A 27,774-nucleotide genomic window follows, 5' to 3' on the forward strand; every position below is an offset into this window, starting at 1 on the left:
TCTCTCTATTTCAGTGAGACAGCTTGTTTGCTTGGATCACTCTTTGAATTTGTTCACTTAAATCACTCTTCACCTGCCTGATGTGTTGGAATACAACTCCTATTACCTGAGCCAGAATGGTCAGTAATACAAGCGGAGAGGAATGCTAGTCTGAAGAATTCATACTCTGCCTTTTGACTTTAAAACAAGCCCTTAAGGAAGTTTATCAGCATAAGAAAAAATGCATCAAAAATATAAAGGAAAATGAAAACCCAAGCAAATGAAATGAGGAAAAAGCAGGTAACATCAAGTGTTTTCTCTCATTTAAAAAAAATCTCAAAAATGCTATGTGTTTTAACTGAATTCGTAAAGGAGAAAAACAGTTGACATCACATACATGTATCTTAGGAAAGGATTCCAAAAAAATAAAAGAAAAAAAAGGAAGGAAGGAAGGAAGGAAGCCACTATGAAAAAGCCCTGCCCTTTGTAGTTGCTGTTGTTGTTACGTGCCTTCAAGTTGTTTCCAATGTATGGCAACCCTAAAGCAAACCTATTATGCAGTTTTCTGGGGCTGAAAGTACGTGACTCACCCAAGGTCACCCAATGGGTTTCCAAGGCCAAGCAGGGAACTGAAGCTTGATCTTAAGTCTTACGCTCAAACCACTACACCACACTGGCCCCCTCGTATTACATGCTTAATCCCAGAAAATGGGGAACTGGGCCCTTAATCCAATTGTTAGTTTCAAATGGTACAAATCCCTTAAATCAATGTGATATACATAGTTGCTGAGTTACTATTTATCTATTGGTTAAATGGATCACCTCTAGCTGTGACTAGCAATTAGATATAGGCCCAGGAACAGAAGTTAAGACAATGACATCAAAGAATGGATAATCATCTAGCTGTTCAAGTCCCAAACCAGGCTATTTACATATTTTAAAGGTAAAAAAATAGTACTACAGAATTGTGCAGAGAAATGTACTGGCTGCCAGAGCATGGACTGCTTAACACTTGATTGTGTGTCCTGTTCTGAATGTAGATCTCAAATGATCTTCAAAAGTTGCTCTATCAACAAACATACCCTGCAACATTTCACAGATGAAAACTGGGACATATATGGCTGAATAACATTAGACTGTGGTTAAGATGGCAAAAATTATTAATGAGGAAGAAATAATACAAACTAGAAGAAGTTGCAACAGTTGCTTTTGCCTGAGTCTACAGGAAAGGGCAAGATTCTGCCCTCTCTACTGACTTAATTCAGTGCAAACTACTGTTGCACTTTGAACTCAATTTGCATCAGTTGAAATAAAGCAAGGACAAAGCGGGAAGTGGAAGGAGAGAGGATTAATTAGAATTGTCCCTTCCAAATCATTTGGAAGGTTTGGAACACACTACAGTAATCTAATCTAGATGTTTTAAATTCTGTAAGGAGAGGATGAGAAAAAGGCTGCATAAGTGGAAGAATTACTATCACTTTTTGTGAAGAACAACATTGCTTATGTGCTATTAATCCATTCAAACAGGCTAGTTAAAAAAATGTCAATGGGCTAACTGTGAAGCTAAGTAAAATCCAGTCAGGCCAGTTTAAAATAGTTTGCAATGCCAGAAGCATCCACACCTCACATTAGAAGGTTGCTCATCTGCAATATATAGCACTATGTGGCACTGCCTCTTAGGACAACTTCAACAATAAGCACAAAAGAGAGAGAGAGAAGTTATTTGCTGTGCAAATGAAGAATTGTTTTGAATCCTAGTGGTAGCTGCAATGAGAGTGGACCCACGTTAACTGAGGAGTCTACACTTATGTCAAGTCAATGGGTCTATTGTAGTTGGAAATACTAATGGCATTCAGATCTATGTTTATTCCCCTACTGAGATAAATGAACTTCAAGCACATTCATAGTACACACTGTATAAACATATGTGGAATGAAGTGAGGGTTGCCAGATTTCAGGGCCTGGCTCTTTCCCCAGTTCACATGGTGGTTGGGAGGAATCTCAGGGTGAGAACAATGCTTTGAGAGGTATCTCTATATACAGTGGGCCTTTCACATTCACTGGGGTTAGGGCACCCTACGAATGTGGGGAAATCACTAATAAATAACTACTGTACTTTTTTTAACCTGAAAAAACACCTCTCTAATAATGTCTAGGTCATCCAGTGCAACTCTATGGTCAATATTCACTAGAAACTAACCACAGGATTGCATTGGAGGACCTACAAATGCCTCAAGAACTGTTTTCTCTAGGAATCTCTAGGTCCTCCAACACAAGTCTATGACCAGCAGAGTCAGGCAGGAGGACCCAGTGATTCCTAGATATAACATAATAATCAGAGCTGCAAAAGTCAAAGCCGCAAATATGGAGAGCCGACTGCATATTTTCCTCATCGCTTTGACTTGGGGTTTCAGATTTGAATGGCATACTCTGTGCAACCGGTGATTAATGCTGAATGTATCCTGCTTAATGACATCACCAGGGCTCAGCCCTGTGATATCACCTTGTAATCTCACCAGGGCCCTCTGTGACATCACAAGGCATACTCCCTAGGTCTCAGCTTTAGCCTTGAAATTTCAGAGCCTAAGGCCTGTTACAGACTGCCAAAATAAAGCTCCTTCGAGTCGCAGTGGAGGTATGGTGTTTCAATGATGCATGCGTCCTAAGAGTTCAGAAGCCACACCAAAGCCAAACGCCAGTCCTTAGGGCTGGAGTGTGGCTTTGATGCAACTTCTGGACTCTTAGGATGCATGCATCATTGAAACACCATACCTCCACTGTGACTCAAAGGAGCTTTATTTTGGCTGTCTGTAACAGGCCTAAGACTGTCCTGATCTGACAACTTGAAATGAAGCCCCAACATTTTTAAAAGTAAAAAGTAGGCTGGAGAGTGGTTATTTTGCACAGAGAAGCAGCAACTGTTTCCCACCAGATATCTGCCTGTTCAGAATCCTGTTTCCACTTACTTTCCTTCCCCGGACTCCTGATACAAATAAGACTCTTTGTCACTATTGTTGTGTGCCTTCAAGTCATTTTTGCCCTATGGCAACCCTACATGTTTTTCTTAGCAAAATATGTTTGGGAGTGTGTGCAACTGTTTTCCTCTGAGGCTGAGAGGCTGTGACTTGCCCAAGGTCACCCAGTAGGTTTCTATGGCCAACTGGGGATTTGAACCCCAGTCTTCCAGTGTCCTAAGCCAACACTCAAACTAGTACACCATACTGGCTCTCCAGAGAGAAAGAAAAAGCAAGGCAAGGGATTTTGAGTTGAAAAACTGATAGCAGGGGAAAGGGGAAGAAGCATCACAAAATGAAAATGGTTCTTGTTAACACAAGAATTAGGGAGAGAAAGATGGATGGCCCCTCTTGAGTGTTGCAAATGAAAAACAAAACAAAAGAAAAGAAAAAAGAAGAGCAAATTATTCAAGGCTCTTCCCATTTGGTTTAAAGAAGTGATCTTGCAATGTAGCTCCTTGGATTGTGTCACATTTTTCTACTCATTATTGCTTTTGCACACAGCCATTCCATATTCCATTCTTTTGGGGAGCTGTTTATTGTGATTTCTTGAATCTGCAATAGGTTTCTTCCATGCTGTTGTTTTTAGCCTGGGCTGTGATTTGCTGAGGTGGTCCTATGGTGTGAAGGATAATTTTTTTCCTCTCTGAATTACAGTGTTTTTTCCCTGTAGAGTTGGAATGCGAAAGTGCAAAAATGCAGTTGTACTGATACATGACAGCACTGTAACTCTAAATAAACTTTCAAAAAGAGAAGGGAAAGAGAGTGTCCTTCTAACAGCGTGGTTTTGGGAGGTAGCTGGAAAACTTATTTGGTGCTGTAAGTGTGTGTGTGTGTGTGTGTGTGTGTGTGTGTGTGTTTTAATTAACAATATTTCCGTTGCCTCAAACTATTTTCTGGTATTTCCCAGCACCAGCTACAGTATTTAATACCCAAGAGAAACCTGAAGAATATTTTCCCTTCTCTTCTTCTATTTTCTCTGTTGTTGTTTTTTAAAATATGTGTATGTGGAGGTGACAATGACCAGTAAAAGATCCTGTCACTTTTGTTGCAACAGACCATAACAGCAACACATCTGAAGAATGTGTGAAAGAGGTTAGACCTCAATGCCTGCTAAAAAGGGTAAGAAGAGAAGTCAAATGCAAGAGTTAATAGCAATGTTTGTAGATTCAAAATCCAAAGCAACTGTTTACTGCTCTCACCTAGACACCTTTTCATATTTCTAGCTCTTTGGACTTAGGTGACACATCTGGAGTCTTACACTGCAAACATGGATTATTTCAAGACAGCACTTGTCAAAAGAAAACAGATGTCGTTTCTCTTCTTAGCAGTATAACAATGTGGTCAGTCTCTGAGGCCTGTTACAGACTGCTGAAGTAAAGCTGCTTCGGGTCTCTTTGGAGGTATGCTATTTAAATGATGCATGGGTCCTAAGAGTCCAGAGGTCGCGCCAAAGCCACACTCCATTCCTAAGCACTGGAGTGCAGCTTTGGTGCAGCTTCCGGATTCTTAGGATGTATGCATCATTTAAACAGCATACCACCAAAGAGATCTGAAGCAGCTTTATTTTGGCAGTCTGTAACAAGCCTGAGTGAAATGCATGCATGAATTTGCCCTCCAACGTAAAACACATTGTTTCAGTTACATTCAGCAACATGATATGCAACAGCTTCAGAAGTACCTCTGTAAACCCCCTGAATTTGAATTATTTCCTTGATGCTGCCTTAGCCATCCCAATGCATCCTTTTCAGTTATGCCCTCAGTGATACCTGTATAACACCATTGGCTTCTAATAATACTTTCAATGATATTTCTTTGAATAACAGCATGATATAGGTAGGAATTCAGTGTAATTAATACATACACATGCACATACACTTAAAATAATTATTGGTGTGTTTTTATATAAATATGAGAAACACAAGAAGAAATAGAATCTACTTAAAAACAAGTCAGCCTAGAAGGCCTAAGAAACTGGAAGTGCCTAAGGGAAGAAAGATCTAAGGGACTGGAAGCAAACACTCAGGGCAGCTGCTATTTGGTTCCAGATTCAGTCAGAGTAGTCCTACTGCAGTCAGTGGACACATTGATTTAAATCAAGTTGATTTCAAAGGATCTACACTAAGCATGACTAAATATGGATCTAAACCAATTTCATATGTGATGGTAATTTAGTGATAACTTATATGACTTCAAGTCAACTGTAACTTACAGCAACCCCATCACAGGGCTTTCTTGCCCAAGGGCACCCAGTGGGTTTTTATGGTTAAGCAGGGATTCAACTCCTGGTCTCCAGAATCCTAGTTCAACACTCAAACCACTGTGCCCTCTTGGCTCAACTGTCTGTTTATTGACTTTCAGCTGAGTATGTGAATTGGAAAACTATTGTATGTTCAGTGATAAAGAAGTGACTAGTTGGGAGTGTTTGATCTGGGTTAGTTCATTCACATATGTAATCTGTTATTTGATTCTGCAGTTATGAAATGGTGAATGTGCATTTGTGATTCAGGCCTTCGGAATTCTCCTTGTATCTGCCAACAGAACTCACTAGATTATTGCAATGTCTGGGCAACTGGTATTAGACCCAGGGAGATGAGCCTACCACCACCCAAAAGAGCACATTACCTGTTATAGTATATAAAGTATATTTTTACAAAAGCAGTTCTAAAAGGGAGAGGAGCAATCACTACTTTAAAAAAAACTACAGGTATCAAGTACTGCTTTGCATGGTATACTTCTCTTTGCATGGAGAGGCACACCATAAAAGCTGCATATCGTATCACCTTCATTTTGATCAAAATCTTTTCAGACCTGTTCAATATTATTTTAATTTATTCTCTTTCTATTACACCTTCCCCCCTAATGTAGTACACAAGGAGGTTTAGAATACAGGTTAAAACAAAATATAATTAAAACAAGTTTAAGACAAAAGGGTTTTTTTATTTAAAAAGGTAGTTATTTACCACCACCACCACCACCCCAATTATACACATCTGACAGAACACAGAACTCTCTGCTTGAGAGCATTAGTCCACTCCCCTAAATAAGAGCACAGCTCTCTAGCAAAGAATGCTGACTACCTCATCAAACTACAAATACCCAAATTTCTTAGGATGGACCTATGACTGTTAAATTTATTAAACTGTTTTAACTGTGTAATGGAGATACATTACTGAATAAGAATTTAATTTTTAGCTGACCTGATTCTATTAAAAACTTTAATAGAATGGGAAGCATCCAGCACATCTACCCCTAGATTTATAGATATCACCACTAGAGTGCCACAAGACAGTGTTGTTCATTTTGACATTGCAGCTATTGACTTAGCATTTCTACTCCCACTTCTCCTGTTTATCTTACCCTTTCTACTTCTATGAGTCATTGATTTGATTAAACTTAGAAATTAATGAAAACAAGATTGCTAGGCTATGACACAGCCAACTGGAATTACTTTAACATATTTATGAACTGTGTGACCCAATATAATTTCCATTAAATTTGCATGAAGGATGCCAGTCCAGTCTACCAACTGTAATTTGTGCTGGAAATATCCCTCATATCTCTCCTCCACTTCTCATTTCTTTTTCTTTCGGTTGTGAGAGAGTTGGGAAAAGTTTGATATTACACCCTTCACAATAATTTCCACTCCTTATTTCTCCACAATAGCTTTTTCACACAATAAATTTGGGAACTTCAACTGTATGGGTACCATGTTGGGTGAAAGGTCAGATATAAATAAAAATAAATAAAAATAAAATAAATACAATTAAAATAATAACTGGGTGTTTTCTCCAGATTCAAAATATAACCTCTGTAATGTCCTGTGTGCTGATGACTGTGGGTGTTTCTCTTCTTTACCAATCTTTCCTCCACATCTTCCCAATTTGGCATTATGATTTCCAGCAGCCTACTAGGAACTTTCTATTCTCATCTACTCCAGCAAGGATTCAATTTGCCAGCACAGTGGCCCCTCACATCATTCACAGCTCACTGTATCTGCAGCCTCTGCCACTAGAGTACATAGTGCACTTAAATATATAGTACAATTAAAGCAGGGGATGTAACAACAGATTTAGAAAACTGTGACTTAAGGCTTTCATGGCTAGCATACATAGTTTTGCATGGGTTTTTCGGGCTATGTGACTATGTTATAGAAGAGTTTATTTCTGGCGTTTTACTAGCATCTGTAGCTGGCATCTTCGGAGAATGCTGGCATGGAAGAGAGTGGGGTATATATATACTGTGTAACCTTGGGTAGGGAGGAGTGATTTCCATGTTAATCTGTGTCTTGTTCTGTTGATTAATGGCAAGGCCTCAGGGTGGGAGGATATGCAAAAAGGATTAATGTCTGTTTAATTAATGATCATTGTCTGCTGGAAATACCTCTGACCCTGGGAAGCCACTGAAATCCACAAACACCTGGACAACTTCAACAGGCAAGAAGAAACCCCTTAAAGTTAGCAAAGTCTGGCTACCAGTCCTGAAAAACACTAAAATCAAGACCCAGCAAAATGTAAATGAAAACCACCCAGGGTCAGGAATTTTCCCAGCAGACAATGATCACCAATTAAACAGACATTAATCCTCTTTGCATATCCTCCCATACTGAGGCTTTGCCATTCAACAACAGAACAATACACAGATTAACATGGAAATCACTCCTCCCAACCCACGGTCACCCCACTCTCTTCCATGCCAGCATTCTTCTAAGATGGAGCCACAGATGCTGATGAAACATTAGGAATAAACTCTTCTAGAACATGGCCACATAGCCCAAAAAACCATGTGACTCAAGTGTTGGAAATGGCAATATTTCAATATGACAGAAATACAGAACAGCACTCAAATTGCCCCCAAATAAGTTAAATGTGTGGCAGTGATGGGGTAAAAGAGTCAATGTCACACAGAAAATATAAAGGTGATAATGGTACTAATGCTTTCTACATAATGTCCTCTGTACTGATCAATGATTTTTCCCTCCCAAGAATATCTGACCCTAAATCTCCAAAAGCAGGGTCAGGAAGCGGGAAGAGAAATGTGTTGGACTGAGCACTGAGGTGGCAAGCAGGGATGGGGAAAAGATGGGGCATTTGGAGAGTGGGGAAGGTTACCAAGCAGTGGAGATCCCAATTGCAAAAAGAAGCTCTGTTGTGTTACTTGTGAACTATTTGTTTGCTTGTTGTGTGTCTTCAAATTGTTTCTGACTTATGATGAGCCACAGAGTTTTCTGGGGCTAAGAGTGTGTGACTCCCCCAAGGTCATCCAGTGGGTTTCCATGGCCAAGAGGGGAATGGGATCCTGCTCTCCAGATTCCTAGTTCTAGATTCAAACCATCATGTTGGTTCTTTGTGAACTATAGGTAGCCTCAGCATAAAAATCATCACCTGGTTTCACCCCATGTATCAGGTATAAATGTGTGCTGGAAAGACCATAATTATTTGGATCTGGCTTGAGAGAAAGCATAATTTGGAAGTTGACCATCCCATTTGTTGACAACTAAATATGTGCTCACTTTTCTGCAGATCTAAAAAGTTATATATTCCTTCTCAGAGATATCATTGTCACACTGAGCTTACATGCATTCTGCATATTCCACAATGCATGGTGCTTAAAGCAGTTGCATACCATATTCAAAGAGTCCACTGTTTTAAGAGGGTAAGAAAAATTTATCTCCCAAAGATAACAATTGTTTCTAACAACAATTTCATTAGCCCTTTCATCCCACCTGATCTTCCCAAGATTATCAGTAGAATGATCATCACACTGTGTGTTATATCCAGTGAAGCAGCATACATTTTACAAAAAGACTTTCCATCCAATACCATTGACCTTGTAGAGTGCACCCAAACATTCTTAGACCTTAGCTCATGTGTAAGGTCATCATGAATGCACTTATCCATCCTGCTAACATCCACTTCATTCTTTAGTACTTTAATATCTTAAGTACTTCAAGTAAGAAATTACTTGAAGATATACAACAACAACAGCAACAAATGGCATCACAGTGTTCTGTATATATCATGCAAGTGAAATCTAGGTCATGGAGCACATACTTACAAGGGGTAAAAAAGTCAGCAAAGGCCGGACTCTCGGCCGTGGCTTCAGTGTTGCTGTCCCAGAATCGGTAACTGAACCAAAGCGATTATCCCCGTAGTAGATGCCATCCACTTCACCTAAATCAAAAAAGAAAGAGAAAGAAATAAGCAATAAAAACCAGCCACATCCAAATGTTGTTTTTAACATATGATGGTGAATCTCATTACATTTCTTCCAAAGTAATGGGCAGAAAACTGTGGGTTTATGTAAAAAGTCCTGACTTTCAACTTAAACCAGTATTTTGAATCAGATAAATATCAAGAGAATTGTTTCAGTTACTCAGGTCTGTAATTTCCTCTGTTTAGCTGAATATTGACTGCACTTTTGTTTGGAAACTAATCCTGGTGCCTAAATTGCTTGTTATGTTTGTCTGTGAGATTGACTATCGAAGGGTGGCACAGTTTCTTTGTGTGGAGAGCGCAAACATCTTGGGATGAATGGCTGGTCTTTAAAACAACAGACACACAAGTAGACTAAAGCCTGAAGAAACTCTTCATAAGCCAGAAAATGACATATTTGTAATTAATTCCTTTTTGCAAAATTTAAGAGTCAACCAACACACATTATGACTGTAATGTTAAAACAAGACAACTTTGTACTCCTACTGCAGTGTTTTAGTTACTTTTATAGTTACAGTGGGTTTGGGGCCTCACTACTTAGGTATGTAATATCAGAGGTCAACAGTTTGTAGCATTTTGAAAGTTTTTATTGTAACAGTAACTAAAAATATTCTAGTTACTTTTGAATACCAATAAGACAAATACAGTCAGCCCTTCTTATACACGGATTTTTTTATACACAGATTCAAGCATACACGGTTTGAAAATGTACCAAAAAAGTATAAATTTCAAATATCAAACCTTGATTTTCCATTTTTTTAAAAGGGACACCATTTTTCTATGTCATTATATTTAATGGGACTTGAGCATACACGGATTTTGTTATACACAGGGGATCTTGGAACCAAACCCCAGCGGATAACAAGGGTCCACTATAGTTGCCTTTTAAAACAGTGATTCCAACTCTGTGTATGTGCTTTCAAGACATCTGTTGACTTATGGTGACCCTCTGAATTTCATAGGGTTTTCTTAGGCAAGGAATAGTCAGAAGTGGTTTTGCCAGTTCCTTCCTCTGAAATATAGCCCACAGCACTAGTATTTGTTGTCAGTCTCCCATGTAGGTACTAATCAGGGCCAACTTTGCTGAACTTCCCTATAAATATTTACTTTTTAAAAAGTAACTTTCTAAACATTGAACCAAGTATTATGATTTGATGAGCATCTGAGATATAGTGAAATCTTTAGAACTCATGGTTATGTAATATACATTTTAAAAAAAACACACAACTTAACATTCAGATGCAAATTTGGCTTTGCTACCAATGTTCAACCAACAAGGAGATGCAAGAGGTTGTAGCTTCTAAAGTATTATAATCTATATGGCACAGCTTTGTTATTGTTGTTGTGTGCCTTCAATTTATTTCTGACTTATCATGACCCTAAGGTGTACCTATCATGGAGTTTTCTTGGCAAGATTTGTTCGGAGGAGGCTTGCCATTGCCTTCACCTGAGGTTGGGAGCATGTGAGTTACCCAAGATGACCCAGTGGGTTTCATGGCCAAGCTGGGAATCGAACCCTGGTCCAACACTCAAACCACTACATCACACTGACTCTATGATACATCTTAGAAAGATTATTTTTGGACTATAGGTCACAGATTCCCATCATCAGCATAGAATCTGGGAGTTCTGACCTGAAAGCTCTGTATTTATCATATCTCCATATAGAACAGGTGTATATCTATTATTATTATTATTATTATTAACCTTTATTTATGAAGTGCTGTAAATTTACACAGCGCTGCACATACAATTTTTTTAATTAGACGGTTCCCTGCCCTCGGTCTTACAATCTAAAAAGACATGACACAAAAGGAGAAGGGAGTGGTGGAGGGAAAGGGGATGAGGTCCAGCAGTTCCTCTCTATCTCTGAGGCCTGGACCAAGACTTGGATTCCATTTTCACAGCTGTGTTTCAGTATTATGGAATCCAGGGATTTGTAGTATTGTAAATTTCTCTGCCAGAGAGCTCTAATGCTGTAGTTCTAGGGAGTGTACTAGAGAATTCTAAGTACCTCCCCAAACAAATACCAAGACCCTATAGGAAGGAATCATGGTACTAAAATTATATCAAACTGCTATAATTGTGCAGCAGGAATATACCTCTGTGGACTAACTCCATTACTAAACCAGCCTTTGCCAGCAACACTCAAATTGTGTCCTTTTGCCTACAAGTTTTGGCAGGCAAATTTATAGCACTCCAGTGTGGTGTGAGAGTGTGAGCAATGGCCAGCTTCTAGCTAACCGTACCAAACAGATCACCTGCAAAATCTCAGCCTGGCACTGCCACCTGCACAGCCCCATGGACAGCAAGTCTTCTTTCATACACAAACATTTTCCTTTACTTTATCACTCTGAAAGATCTTGCTCATTTAATCACACACAGGGCAGAGAGAGACAATGAGCCTTCAGTATTGCTCAAGAGTATCAGTGCTCTTTTGGCTTTGCAGCCAGCACCCGCACCGCCTTTTGTCTTAGTGGCTTTGCAAGAAAACACCAAACAGAGCAAAGGACAAGTGAACTTGTAATTTCTTTCATTCAGCAGATGAATAGAGTGTACAGTGGGAGGCATAGAGTGAGGCTTAGTGGAAAGAAAATTACTAGGTGCCCCCCATTCTTTATCTAACCCCTTCATTTTTGCCTAAAGAGAATGGAAATACTTTGGAAACAAGCACTATGCATAACGTATTACTGAAAAGGCTCAGCAGGGTCCAGATCCTTCCCTCTATGTGTGTGTGCGTGCTTTCAAGTCACTTGTTGATATATGACAACTCTGTGAATTCCATAGAGGTATTTTAGGTGTGGAATTCTCAGTAGTGGTTTTGCTACTTCCTTTGAAATATAGCCCACAGCAACTGGTACTCATTGGCAGTCTGCTATCCAAGTACTAACCAGAGCTGACCCTGCTTAGTTTCCAAGATAAGATGGGTTCTGATGCATTTAGGTATTTAGACCAGTGGCAGCTACAGAAAGAACTGGGCAAATAGTGGAAATGGTTTTTCCACATGCTACTTTAGAAGCCAAGTAAGGTGAGAAAAGAATATAGAAGGGCTGCATCTAAACATGGAATTAGGAACCAATTCACAAGGTGCAGACTAGAGATGGTCAAGACATTTTGGGCCCTGAGAGAGCATATCCAGATTTTAAAAGAGCTACCCAGGGTGCTGAAGCTATTTCCAGCTAGAACTCCAGATTGGTTAACTTGTGAATATCTGAAATACAAAAATACATAAATGTTTCAAACTGACACCTGATTCAAGATGTATTACTCAGCTAACAGCACAATCCTATAGTTGATTACTCATAATTAAATCCCAATGTGTCTTAATCCCAGAAAAATGGGGAAAGACATGCACCTTGATGGTGTACATTTCAATGAATAATGAATTCATTTAACTTTTCATCATTCCTGTATGAATACAAGGAATTCTGAAACATGAAAACACTTTGTTTTTAGATTTTTGCCATCTATGCAGCAGCATTGTTATAAAAGACACATCTCATCTGTGAAACATAAGATGTAATGCTACTTTTAAGATGAAGTTTTCCATCTGCAATTGCACTGAGAACTTCAAATAGGATGTTTCAAAACTCAGATGCCATTTAATTTAATTGATTTAATGTATTTAATTAAATTAATTATAAGTTTGAAAGATGCAATACCATGTCTGCTTACTAGGAAGTATGTCCGACTGAACCTCCAAGCAAACACATGCAAAGCATTAAAGGGCTAATTGATTACATTCATCAATTATTTTTGTGGCTCTATTAAAATATATTAAAAGTATAAGACACAATATTACATTACATTACTAATCACACAGCAAGTGACACCTAACATTAAGTCAACCCAACCAACACTACAGCTTTCAAATGCCCTAACAAAATAAGAAAATCTTTTTACGTATTTTCTAAAATGCATCAAGTTCAACAGAAGACAGCACCCCAGTGGGAGAGGCAACCACAAAAATAAGCATCCTCTAGGAATCCCAAGAGCTACTTCTAAAGAGAAATCAATTCTGAGGAGCACCACAAACATTTCAAGGATATGGATGATCATTATATTATCAGTTCTTCAAAGGCAGGTGCTTATGTAACCAAAATATGACTGGCCATGCATAAGATGGCAATACCAGCAACTTTGTGAGCCAGTGTGGTGTAGTGGTTTGAATACTGGACACAGGTCCATGGAGATCGATTGAGTGACCCTGGGCAAGTCATATTCTCTCAGCCTCGGAGGAAAGTAAAGGCAAACCCTCTTTGAACAAATCTTGCCAGGAAAACCTCTTGTGTTCACCATGGGGTCACCATAAGTTGGTAATCACTTGAAGGCATACAACTACACAACCACCATTCTTGTGGGAGCTCCAACATTTCAGGAAAACAAGAAAAACCTCTTCATATAAAAGCACTCAAACAGGTCCCCAAACAGGCCAATGAAGACTGAGCATGCTCAGTGGGCACAGAATGCTTTATGACGATAGGGAAAAGGAAACAGAAAATGACAAAGGAAAGGATAGTGGAATGAAATATCCTGAAAGAAGCACTGCACATTGGAACATTTAGCTTCCAGTGGTGTTTTACCTAGAGGAAGCAGGGAAGAGGACCAGCAACCACAAATTCTCACATATGTTGGCTACAGTCCTGCATGGCTCAGTTTAACATAGTAGTTCTGCATGTTCTATGCTGAGCCATTTACTACCCTCCCCCAACCTTTCATAGAGCCCCTGAAGACACCCACTAATGGCCATTCTGTGCCTGCTGCTGTCTGCCAGGGTCCTCCAGAGATCTCAGCAGTTGATGTAATAATTTTGAGTCTGGTTAAAGGGACAGCATAGCCTCCAATACTTCATAGATGAAAACTGGGATGCATCGGGCCAAGCAATATCAGAGTCTGGTCAAGATGGCAAAAGTTATTAATGAGAAAGAACACAAAAGGTAGGAGAGGTTGAACACTTAGCCTTTCCCTGAGCCTATTGGGAAGAGCAAGAAACTGCACCCTCTTCTTCTCTCCCCCTTTGAGTTAGAGTGGAAACCTATTTATTTATTTATCTCCCCACCTTTCTCCTTACACAGGACCCAAGGACATCCTTCTGCACTTTGTTAGTGGACAACAAAGGAAGAAAGTGGGAGGAAGAGAAACCAGGACATTTTATAAGCAGCCAAAAAAAGTGATAAGTTGGGAAGTGAAGGCTATGGAACAAAGCCAAACAAGCAATTCCCCTACCCACTCTCCTCCAGGCATGAAAAGTTTGTGGGAGTGGGCTTCAGCAGGTTTCTGGTAGGTCTTGGGGGGTTATTACTGTGAGAAAGAAAGATAACCTCCACAATAACCAAAAAAGAGAAATACACTGGCGTAAGGTTAACCACTGGCATATGCCATTAACAGAATGTAAGCCATATCCTGAGGGCCCAAGCAAATTGAAAATGAAGATGTTTGAGGGTTATGGATTAGATGCAAATGTCTGTCTCTAATAACTCCTGGATGTATCCTGAAGGGAAAAGAAAGTACAGTATTTGGAATAGTCGAAGCAAGTGAACTGAACTTATGAGATCTCTTTTGTAGGTCCAGCCATTCTTTCTAAACCTTGCATCAAACGAATTAATCCCCATAAATATAACAGTTGAGGAAACTCAATGACTACGTTAGTGTCAGAGCTAGGAATAGAACTTGGGGACTTCCTAGCTTCCAGCCCTATGTTCTTGCCAAGGACTACATCTCTGAGCTGTTCTTTCTAGTAGTGAGTACAGCTCATAATTACTTTAATAAGGTTCCCCTGCATGAATTAACAGGTATGTATGATCAGCAGAGCCACTCAATCACCAGTAAGCCCCACCCTTGCTTGAAGGGATACTTTATAGTCATTTGCTGCAGAGAAACAAACATTTACGAAAAGTACGGAGGATGAAGGGATACACACTGAATATGCACAGTCAGCGATAAAATAAGATAAATTCCCATATGAAAAAATATCATAGACATTCCAATCAATTTCATTTCACTGCTGATTCCAGATTATAGAATGAGTGATAGGTTCATTAACGAAAAGCACAGAGGATGAAGGGATACACACTGAATATGCACAGTCAGCGATAAAACAAGATAAATTCCCATATGAAAAAATTTCATAGACATCCCAGTCAAATAAATAATAAATAATAAATAAATTTTTTATTTATATACCGCCCTTCCATCAGATCAGGGCGGTTTACAACAAGTTAAAAACAATACATACACAGTAAATCCATACAATAAATCAATAAAAACAAAGACAGAAGAGCCCCGGATTAGCCAATCCCTTGCCAGTGTGGAGGGAGGAGGCCTAGAGGACTTTAATCAGGGAATGCGATCCCAAACAGGAAGGTCTTTAAGTCCCGTCTAAATTGGGCCAGGGAGGTGGCTGAGCGGAGCTCTATGGGCAGCGTGTTCCAAAGGGCCGGGGCGGCGATGGAGAATGTCCTCCTAGTAGTGGAGACAAATCTCGCCCCGGGAACCCTAAGTAATTGCTGCCCAGATGTTCTGAAGGTGCGGGGCGGAATGTATGGGGAGAGGCGGTCCTTCAGGTATCCTGGGCCCAAGCCATTTAGGGCTATATAGGTCATCACCAACACCTTATATTGCGCCCGGAAGCGAATGGGCAGCCAATGGAGATCTTTTAATACCGGTGTTATATGGCTGGCCCTGGAAGTACCAGTGACCAGCCTGGCTGCCATGTTCAGCACCATTTGTAGCTTCCGGGTTTGGTATAAGGGTTGCCCCATGTAGAGTACATTGCAGAAGTCCAGTCTCGAGGTTACCAGAGCATGTACCACAGTTTCAAGGTCCCTCTGGGCCAAGTATGGGCGCAGCTGGCGAATAAGCCGAAGCTGATGACAGGTGCTCTTGACCGTCGCATTCACCTGAGCAGTCAGGCGAAGGGACGAGTCAAGAAGCACCCCCAAACTGCGCACGGAGTCCTTCACAGGGAGCGTGACCCCGTTCAGGACAGGTGGAACCACCGCCATTCCTGGACCAGGGGAACCTATCACGAGTACCTCCGTTTTCTCTGGATTCAGCTTGAGTCGGTTTTCCCTCATCCAGCCCATTACTGACTCCAGACAGGCCACGAGAGGAGAGACGCCATCCTCAGTCACTGCATCAGTCGGAGACATAGAGAAAATTATTTGGGTGTCATCAGCGTACTGATAACCCCGCGCCCCATGTCTCCAGATGATCTCTCCCAGCGGTTTCATGTAAATGTTAAATAGCATGGGAGACAGAATGGCTCCTTGAGGGACCCCAGTTTTAAGGGCCCTTTCATCGGAGCACACGTCTCCCAGCTGCACCATCTGGGACCTTCCAGAGAGATAGGAGCGGAACCACTGGAGCGCAGTGCCACCGACTCCTACCTCTGCTAGACGCCCCAGAAGGATACCATGGTCTATGGTATCGAAAGCCGCTGAGATGTCCAAGAGCACCAACAGGGACACGCTTCCCCTGTCGATGGCCAGACGGAGATCATCGACCAAGGCGACCATGGCCGTCTCAACCCCGTAACCCGCCCAAAAGCCAGTTTGAAATGGGTCCAGATAATCCGTATCATCCAAGACCGCCTGAAGCTGGAGTGCAACCGCCATTTCATTGCTGAGTCTGGGTTATAGAATGAATGATAGCTCCATTAAAGAATTAATTAAGTGTGCCTGTACACACACACACACACACACACACACACACACACACACACTATGGAAACAGTTTCAGATAGCTGCCAGTCACTTTTTCCTATTAGGAGTTTATCACATAGAGGACAATTGGAAGTATAAACGGTGATTAACACATGATAATCCCGCAATTGTGCTGATGGTTTTCACACAATGTCATGTTCAAAGTGGTATTATCCCATGAACCGGTTATTATCACACAGTTGCACTAATGATTTTCACACAACGTTGAGGTGAAACATGATTAAAGTGCCATTAACCTGTGAATAACCAGGCAAGAAACTGCAGCAAATTATTCTTGGGATTTATTCCCTGGCTCTTGTGTTAATCTCATTTTAATAGCATTTTAATGTCAATTGCATGATTTGCTTGGGTTACTCACTGATTAATGTCCCAATTTCCCCCGGTGTGATAAACTCCATAGTCAGTTAATTGTTTGCCTAGGAAATAGGCTGTATTTTCTTCAGCAATACTAGGTAAAAGCTGGATAAATGCTTCTTAAGGACATACCCATTTCTGCTTATTTTTCCCTTACTAACTAGCTTGCAGGTGAAAATCTTCAGCTACCTACTTGTCTAGGCTGTCATAAGGCACTGGCATACCATAGGGTATAAGGACTCACCTATCCTTATAATCTTTAATTCGTCTTCCTACTTTCCCTACTAGATGCATTTAAAAGAAAAAAATAATTTGGTTGACTTTGATATTAACAATTCAGGTGAAATATGTGCTATGCATATCTATTTCATAATAAAGACACACCTTTTTTTTAAAAAAAAACAAACCTCTCCCACTCCCTCAGTTGGGTAGAAATTAAAAAAGGAATGAGAAGGAAATCAGTTCAACTTGAATAGAATTAATTAGTCATGTAATAGTTGCCTCTCCAAACTGGAATGCAAAACATGTCCTATCCATTTGAGAATCTTTCTAAAGAGATGGCAAGCTATGTTCTGGATGTCTGCTACCTTTGAAACACACTGAAGGTAGACAAAATGGCACCTAAAAATTCCCTAAGGAGGACGAGCGATATGGCTTTGTGACAGCAGAATTAATTAGGAGACAATACTCCATGCATCAAAATAAATAAAAACATGTCCCTTGTTATTTCTCAAGTTGTTGCCATATTTAAGACTGCTGCCTTATCTGCAGTTATTATATAATGTAATGCAACTTACATCTGGCTAAATGGGGTTGTGTGAGCCAGTGTGGTGTTTTGATTTGAGTGCTAGTCTAAGACCTGCGAGACCAGGGTTTGAATCCTTGCTTGGACATGCAAATCCATTGGGTGGCTTTGATCAAGCTTCAGTCTCTCAACCCAGAAGAGGGCAATGGCAAACTCCCACTAAACAAATCATACCAAGAAAAACCTGTGATACGGTCTCCTTAGGGTTGCCAAAAGTCAGAAATGACGTGAAAGTACAAAACAACAAATAGGAATATTTGGTATATCCAGCCATTCATTTGACAGAAGTGAAACTAAAGACTAGTAGACAGGCAGTGAGTGTGATGTTCAATATACATCTTCTCTAGTTTCATATTTTCCTTAGTAGGTGCATTGGCCTTACGTTATAATGAACACTTCTTCAAACTGGTGCCCAGGAGCTAAGGCTGCGCCCACACTGCATAAATAATCCAATTTGACACTACTTGAACTGCCAGGGCTCAATGCTACAGTATTGTGGGAACTGTAGTTTTTTTGTGGCATAAGAGCTCTCTGTCAGAGAAGACTAAATAGCTCACAAAACTACAATTCCCATGATTCCATAGCATTGAACCATGGCAGTTAAAGTGGTGTCAAGATGGATTATTACTCCAGTGTAGATGCAGCCTTAGCTGCTGGGCATCAAGTTTGGGAAGGATTATTGGATTATTTCTGCACTGCGGATGCAGCCTAAATCAGATGACATCTCTGTTATCCCCAGACAACACATCTGGAGAGCATGCGGCTGGAGAAGGCTGCATTCTGGTGTACAGAGAAGGATGCCTTCTAGCTCATATGCACCATGTGCTGCATGTCATATCTTCTCTCTCATTTGTATAATCCAGAACCTCTCAAACCTTGGCCCTCCTTCTGGGTACTCCGTGTGAGCTGTTCTTCTCCACCCATCCTGCTGTGTATCCTGCCCACACAGACTGGATTCAGTCTGCCTTTCTTGTGTTGCAATTTTTTTGCCACAGGCATGTTTATAATTCATGGGAAACCCAGACAGTTGCAATATTCACCAACCAGTCCCCTCCTAGCATTCACTACCTGTCCTCACTGGCTACCAACGAGCATGTGTTTTCTTTAAACGAACTCTGAATTGGTCTTGTGTCTAATTTTTGTAGGTATATAAACTGTATTATATCTGAGTGCCTAAATGGCAAACTGAAAAAATAGCTAAGCAACAATCTAAACTGAAATCTGAAGGTATCAATCAGGGCCTTAAAAGTGATTATGGTTTCTTTCCACACCATCAAAATTAGTTAAAACTAAGGCCTGGTACAAACCACCCCAAAAGGGTGGGCTAGCGGCAGCCTGTTTGCCTGCGGAGAGACACCGCAGCAGCCAAACTGCTCGGCGTCCCTCTGCCCCAAAAAGAACCTGGACAAGCCTGGTTCTTTTTAGAACAGCGCGCCTATTTCATGAGTATGCCATTGGTGCACTCGTGATGTAAGCAACGCGCAGTGACATCTATACACTGTGTGTCGCTTATGTCAAGATGCCAGCCCCCATGTAGATGGGAGGCCACCATTAGGCCACCGCCGTGATGTGCTAGGGATCCGGAGAATGCGGTTTCTGCACTCTCCGGAACCCTAGTATTGGCAGTGGTACACCACTTTTGGCCCACCTGTCCCAGGCCTAAGACTGCTGTCCTCTCGTTTCCATGTACATTTCTGCTTTGGTCTCCACTTTTCCAGCTTAATATCTGATAAAACAAGTTGTTTCCCCTGAAAAAAAAAATAACTGCTATTTTTACAAGTCAAAGTTAATGTCAAGATACTAGCAAACATACTTCCTTTCATTTACTCTAAAACTGCCCTGACACAAACACTGCAATATTTTTTAAAGGCACAGGGTATAACTATCTTCCAAATTGTACAAATACAGACCATTGCCCTTGGAAATGGGCACAATAAACACACCCACAGAAATGGTCTTGTGACTGGTATAGTCCATCTGTTGCCAAAGCAGTGAAGACAATCCTCTGGCTCATTAATGAATGGTCAGTGAAATGAAAAAAAATCCATGTAGAAAGGAGGTCACTTAAAGTCCAAATACATATCACAAGCTGGTATATTTATTAATTGTCAATGTTCTAAACCCACCCCACCATCACCCATGCCACTGCAAAATGAAAGCCACTCTGAAAAGAGAGGAACAAGAATAAAGAAGCTGGTGGAAGGATTAAGGGATTAACTCTTTCATTTCATTCCAGTGGTTTTCCCACCCATGGAGTACAAAACAAGTGTTAACAAATACAATGATTCATTTGGAATCCAGTATGTGGGTGGATGGGTAGGGGTTAGAACAAGAAAGTAGCAGGAGGGATATGATATCCATTTAGGGTTGCCAGGTGTCCTTATTGTAAGGGAAGCTTCTTATCTGAGGGTTGGAAAGCTTGTCCCTTATAGGACTGGCAGGTATCACTTGTTATAAGGGTTGTCCCCCACTTGAGGGTTGGAAAGCTTTTCCTTTTATGTAGAGTGAACAATAGTCCAAAATCATCATCATCATCATCATCATCCCGTGTTTTGGGATGTAGCCTCTTCATGAAAACAGAAATATGTGCACCATATAATTTATTAATATAATTCATGTGATTTATGGATGTGGACAGGATGTTAATTTTACAGAGAAATACATGGCTACGCTAACTGAAATCAATACTTTCATATGGGATTTGGTAGAACACAAACTTGTTAATAGCTATTTCCTGACTGTCAGCTCTGCATGTCATGAATTTTCTTTATTGCTGTTTTAAAAACTTGGTAAAATTATATTCATTTTAAATGCAGCTCCAAAGATTATTTGACTGATTTGATTTAAATTTGGTTCCACATCTATTGTAAAACCCCTTGTCACCTCTTGAAAAGGGTTGAAAAACCCTGTCCTGGCTGAATAGTTTAACCATTATACAGTACTCCCTTTCCTACCCTTCTATGCCCATTCCCTTTGTTAGACCAAATGCATCCATGTCCTCTACTGATTTACCCCACTAATGATTTTGGACACATGAGCAGGGGCCGTGCCAAGCAGCTGTTATGGAATTACAAGAAAGCTGAACAGCTGGGAGACCAAATTAGGGCACTCTGGTGAACCAAAAGTTAGGACAGATGCTTCTGCTAATCTGAGTATGGGCATGCCTAAATTTATAAAATATGAGTCATCTGAAAAAGCCAGTTTAAATAACATGACAGAATTCCACTGCCTTGCTTTTGGTTTGGGTAAATTTAGTGGAAGTCTGAGCATTTGTGAGGCCTACAAATGTCCTATGCTATTCAAAGTAGCAAAACTGGCACTCTATGAGCCATTGGCTTCTGGTTCATGAAAACTTTCAAGAAAAGAAAGAACACTTGTAACCAATGGATACTAATATGGTGTTAGATCCTGGCACATGGTAGGGGAACGCATTAAGAAGGTTTGTCTGACATAGGGATGCCATATCCCGCCTGTAGGCAGGGCAATCCCGCTTTAGGTGGTGTCGTCCCGGTCCCGGTCTGGTTTGGCGCCAAGACCGGGACGGCACCACCCGCGGCCACCTCCGCCCCCACGTGCGCTGTGGGGTCTTCCAAGGCCTCGCTGAGGCCTGGGAGCGCTCTCTGCGGTCGGCGCTCCAGCCGCGGAGACGCTCCCTCCCAGGCCCCAGCGAGGCCTTGGAGGTGGCTCCGCGATCGCGGAGTCTTCCAAGCCCTCGCTGAGGCCGGGGAGCGCTCTCCGTGGTCGGTGCTCCGGCCGTGGAGACGCTCCTTCCCAGGCCACAGCGAGGCATTGGAGGCGGCTCCGCAATCGCGGGCTCCTCCAAGGCCTCCGCGAGGCCGGGGAGGAGGAGGCCGCTTGGCACCGCGGCAATCGCCGTGATGCCAAGCAGCCCCCGCGCCCCTTCCCGGCCTGGGAGCAGGCCTAGGCTTCCTCCCAAGCCGGGAGGAGGAGGAGGAGGACAAGGTTTAAAAATGTAGGACCTTTTTTTTAATTTCCTGGCCAGGAAATTAAAAAAAAAAGTCCTACATTTTCAAACCTTGTCCTACATTTGTCCCGGTTTGGACGTCTTCAGGTATGGCAACCCTAGTCTGACACCATCCCTATCTAGGGCAGGGAAATTTAGCAGCATTTGCAAAAATCTTGTTGTAATTGCTACCAAATTTCAGTGGCAAATGTGACAGTATCCATGGTGCAGGAGGGTGCTAGGGAACCTTCCTCCACCACAAAGGTGTGCAAATGAGCAGAATAAAGCATCTTCTTCCCTAGTTTTTTGTGGGTTTTTTGGGCTAAGTGGCCATGTTCTGGCAGAGTTTCTTCCTGACATTTCTCCAGCATCTGTGGCTGGCATCTTCAGAGAAAGATGCCAGCCACAGATGCTGGTGAAACAGGAAGAAACTCTGCCAGAACATGGCCACTTAGCCAGAAAAACCCACAAAAAACTATGGATGCCGGCCATGGAAGCCTTTGACTTCACATCTTCTTCCCTTCTGGAAGTGAACTGAAGAGAAAGAGGAAACATGTCCTTACCTGGCATCAACAAAATATATCATACTTGAGTCAGCCATGGTGTAGTATAGTGGCAAAAATGTCATACTAGAACCTAGGGGATCCCGTTTCTAGTTCTCACTGTGCCATGAAAACTCACTGACCTTTGACCAGTCACTCACTTTCAGTTTTGACCTACTTCACAGTGTTCTTGTTCTGTGGATAAAGTGGGGAGGAGAAGACCTATGGTTGCCATCTTGATTTCACTGGAGGAAAATGGGATATAAACATAAAATAATTCGATGCCATGATAATTGGCTGAAGAGCACGAATATGGATGCACGTTCCCATGCTGATCCAAAGAGAGGGGCCCTCTAAGACTCTTCAGTCCATAGTTTAAATTTAACAAACCACACCACAGCCTATAACACAATGTCAGACCACAAGACTGAGTTCAGTGTCTTCCAAACCCTTCAAATGCAGGCCAAATCTACTCAAGTCACAGCAGCAACAAGGTGGGTGCAATGCAGCGTGGAAATGTCCTGCAAAAACATCATCAAAATGAACAGACAACGTGCAGGAAAACTTCACCATGTAGTCAATTCAACTCTTCCTAATGTAAAGCCACACAGTCTTGGTTGAAGTGGGGCTTGGCAAACAAAAGCCTTTCTGAGCCAAGGAATCATAATAAAGCCCTTCTGAGACTGACAAAGAATATTTGTCAGCCTTCACACTAACTTTGTTGAAGAGGAGTTGAAGCAGAAGAACAAGTCTAGGGCAACATAAGCTCTTTGAAAGATTTATGGAAAGAAAAAGAGGGTTTGAAGAACCAAATACTGTACTTCATGTAAAACATGATCTTCTGCTGGTCTTCATTGATATCAGTCCTTGAAACAAGACATAAACACAATTTCGAATGCAATGAATGAGCCTCACCTTGGAAAAATCACTTTCGTGATCATGGTATATCCCCTGCCAGGTAAGTAAACCTTTTGTTTCAAGTAAAATCAATTACAGGTAAAATAGTCAAGGGAAACTTAGGCCCGATACAAATGGGGCCTTGTGGCACCCTCAGGCCAAAACTAGGGCTCGGGACTTGTTATGCAGTGCCATCCACACAGTGTGCATATTGATGACGTTACATGTGCCACGTCCAATCAATGCGATGCATGCGTGATGTCACCACGACGCCCCAGGGCACAAATGGCAGCAGATCGCTAGCCGTGTGATTGCTGCGGCAACGATCAGGAGAATCATAGAATCATAGAATCATAGAGTTGGAAGAGACCACTAGGGCCATCCAGTCCAACCCCCTGCCATGCAGGAAATACAAATCAAAGCATCCCCGACAGATGGCCATCCAGCCTCTGTTTAAAGACCTCCATGGAAGGAGACTCTATCACGCTCCGAGGGAGTGCGTTCCACTGTCGAACAGCCCTTACTGTCAAGAAGTTCCTCCTAATGTTGAGGTGGAATCTCTTTTCCTGCAGCTTGCATCCATTGCTCTGGGTTCTGTTCTCTGGAGCAGCAGAAAACAAGCTTGCTCCCTCCTCAACATGACATCCTTTCAAATATTTAAACAGGGCTATCATATCACCTCTTAACCTTCTTTTCTCCAGGCTAAAGAAAAGGACAGCCTTTCTTCTCATCTGTACTGGGCCTTACTAACTGTTTGAAGCTTCTTCAGGAGATTAACTTCAGTGTTTGAGAATTCTGATTACTCTGATTGGTAACTACTTTTGGAATACCAATTGACACTGAAACTGCATGGTGTACATTTTAGAAACAAAAACAAGCAGACAAATGTGTCCTGTACTCTAGGTTCATTGTACTGGCATTTTGTAGAGACCAACCTCACTCACTCATTTATAAAGCATTAACACTGAATTTAAAAGCAAAGGGCATACATATTCACCCATTTTTGTTCCCAATGTTTATAACCAACAATTTCAATTGTAAGAATTATGTGAGATTAAAACAGTAGCATGTAGTAGCTAGGCAACCAGTGAGAGATATGGATAGCAATATCTGTGGGTTTCAGGAGATAGTTGTGCAACTGGCACACACCTCTTCCCCTCCAACATCAATCTCCCTCTAGCACCTAAGAGCATTCCAAGGACCTGAAAGTAGGAACAGTAACATCACTAGGGTTGGTGTCACCCCAGTGTGGTAACTCATGATGTCACCCTTAGGTTGCCTGTCCCCTGCCCAGCCAGGCCAATGGTCCTCCAGGAGTAGATCAGGCCACTGTGAGAAAGAAAGGCTTGGGTCTATTTGCCACTGGAGGTTGGTGGACCAGGACATCTAAAAAGATTGTCCATTCTGGTCTACCCACCTTGTTCAACTGAATGGGTCCAGACACTATTCGGTGAAGGGAATGGCTTCTAGGTTTTCACAGTGGCAAGCTATCCCAGCCATCTTTCTTGCCACCTGTGGGTGGTTGGACCAGGTCTTCCACAGGACCTTCAGGTTCACAGTGCACCCATGGAGAGGCACAGCAGTACATAGGAAGGCAGTCCTTTCCCACAAGTGCACCAGGAGATATCCCCCTTCAAGGTGTCACCTGCTTTGATTGGTACCCACTGCACCCCCTAGATTAGGAAGGCAAAAAAGGGTGGGCTAGCTGTGCTGGGCAAGCAGCATTCACACAAACACACTTGCCCTATTGCTAAGAGAAAGTATAACACAAATGAGAGCTTGGAAAAGGTACTTTCTGGATATACAACTTGCAGAAGCTCTTAGAATTCTGTGAGATATAGTCCAAGAAAGTAATTTATCCACACAAACATGCATGCACATATCAGGTAGTCACAGCTTTCGAATTCTCATTATTATAAGGGTGAACCCTATTGTTAGACAAACTGAGGCAAAAAGGCTGACATTTAAACCACCTTTCCACTGTGCCAAAGCTATCTCACAAATAGGTTTAATGTCTTAGATAGCTCATTTAAAGTCTGGATTAAAATTCTGTGTGGATTCAGTGTCCCACTGGTATCAAAGCCACCAGCCACCTTTACATTTCACCACTGATCAGATGATGATAGTTTCAATTTGTTATTGTATTTATTTTTCTAAATGGCAACTTCCCAAGCTCTACAGTGCTGGCACAACAGTTTGTTTGTTCCCTTCCCTGGCTGTTCCCCTCAACAGTAGAACAGAGATGTATAAGCCATACAATCTGTCCTTTACCCCTATACTTGCTTCTGCCTCTAATGCAACTCAAGACACTACAGTACTGCCAAACCAGTTGGCTTTCTATCATGGAATGAGTAGGTGTTCTCTTCTTTGCCTCAGGCAGCAACATATCTTGGACTAGCCCTGATTGCTGCACAAAAATCTGGTTATTCAAGAGAATTTCTGGTCATATTTATGGCAATGGAAAATATTTAAAAGGGCTCCTGCCCCAGTGTGCTGTCAGGCTACAGGAAAAGAGATTCCACTTAAACATTAGGAAGAATTTTCTGATGGTGAGAGCAGTTTGACAGTGCAGTACGTTGCCTCAGAGTGGTGGAATCTCCTTCTCTGAAAGTCTCTAAACAAAGCTGGATGGCCATCTTTTGGGGGTGCTTTGATTGTGTCTTCCTGCTTGGCAGGGGGTTGGACTGAATGGCCCCTGTGGTCTCTTCCAACTCTATGATTCTATAAACTTGAAAATGAAAGACAAAAACTGTGCCATGAATCTGTGACCCAGGAAAGTGCATTTGAGCAGTATTTACTTTGTCAACAATAAATATTCACAGTAACCAAGTCATGACTGAAAGTCATAGAATCAAAGAATCATAGAGCTAGAAGGGACCATAAGGACCATTCTAGCCTAACTACATGCCATGCAGAAATATAAAATTTAATCAGTCCTGAAAAATACCAATCCAGCTTGGCTTTAATGACCGCCAAACAAGGAGAGTCCACCACCTTCTGAAGCAGTCTATTCTACTGGTGAACAGTTCTTACAGTTGTGTTTAGATAGAATCTCTTTTATTGCAATTTGTATTTGTTAATTCATGTTCCACTCTCTGTAGCAGCAGAAAAGAAACTTGCTCCATCTGGTTCATGACATCCCCTTGGGTATTTAAATATGGCTATCATATTTAAACTTAGAGACAAGATGACACAAAAGCTATGTTTTTTGACCATCCTCACAAGACATAGCTTTTGTACCATCTAGTCTCCAAGTTTAAATATGTTAGCTATATTTAAATACCCAAATGGATGTCATGTAGCAGATGGAGCAAGCTTCTTTTCTGCAATTCAGTAGGCCTGCATGAGAGTCAGGGGATAATGTCAGTGTTATTCTTATACCATAGTTCCCTTCAGATTGGCAATATTCTTCATGTTTCTCAAGGCAGCCAGTAACAGATGGGGTGATTATCTGTCATGGGAAAGAAGATTGTTACAAAATAGGTTGTGCTTAGAGTTTGGATTTTATCTGCACAAGGGATACCTCCTGCTTGAACTTTACCTTCCCAAACCACTTCATAGGTAATGAATGTGACTTGGTCCAGGCTATTTCTAATAATGCCATGCCATCACATGGTTTACAGATAGGTGCAGCCATCTATGTTGAGTGCATCTGTAGCTTTGAGGGAGGCGTATGGATGATGGAAGAGCCAGGGACTAGATCGAGGTATCTCTGAGTCAGTGACACCCATAGGCCCACACCCATCTCAGGTTTGGTAACATGTGTTCATCCAGCACAAATCTAAGATTGAGATTAATGTCAACATCCAAACCTGTTTAGCCCATGCAACATGGGAAGTATGCAGCTGCAGCAAACATGCGGTTCAGTGGGCCTGCATAAGAGTCAGGCATGGGATAATGTCAATGTTATCCTGATACCTTAGTTGCCTTCAGATTGGCAATATTCTTTATGTTTCACAAAGCAGTCAGTAACAGATAGGGCAATTATCTTTCATGTTTCCAGAGCTGTGTTTGAGAATGGCAATCATATATGATGAGGAGTGATGAGATACACAAGATGTGAAGTTCTGCATTTTAAAGAAGCACATGATATAAATTTAACAATAGAAAGATGCCACAGACAAAGGGATACAAGAAAACTACTGAACAAGGAAATCATTACTTTCTACCACACTGCAAAAGTTGACCTTTAAATATGGCCATATTGGGGGATAGCTGTAATTTGGTTCCCAAATGGGATCTAGCAACTCATTTTCTCCATATAAACGTGTGTACCATAC

General features: G+C 41.4%; 1 protein-coding gene across 3 annotated transcripts in view; it reads right to left on the reverse strand.

Moving 5' to 3' along the window:
• Window positions 1-27,774, reverse strand: part of CUNH6orf132 (chromosome unknown C6orf132 homolog) — a 59,354-nt gene that overhangs the window by 29,287 nt on the left and 2,293 nt on the right. For all 3 annotated transcript variants that reach the window (XR_016280411.1, XM_089514419.1, XM_089514418.1), the window contains exon 2: window positions 9,051-9,166. Coding sequence is in view for 2 of the 3 variants with exons in the window: in XM_089514419.1 (XP_089370545.1) it covers window positions 9,051-9,166 (116 nt within the window). In the remaining variant the exon portion in view is untranslated. The remainder of the gene's footprint in view (window positions 1-9,050; window positions 9,167-27,774) is intronic.

The sequence above is a fragment of the Sceloporus occidentalis genome, unplaced genomic scaffold (assembly GCF_023333645.1).
Source record: "Sceloporus occidentalis isolate IW3139 unplaced genomic scaffold, rSceOcc1.0.p SCAF_3, whole genome shotgun sequence".
Taxonomy (NCBI): domain Eukaryota; kingdom Metazoa; phylum Chordata; class Lepidosauria; order Squamata; family Phrynosomatidae; genus Sceloporus; species Sceloporus occidentalis.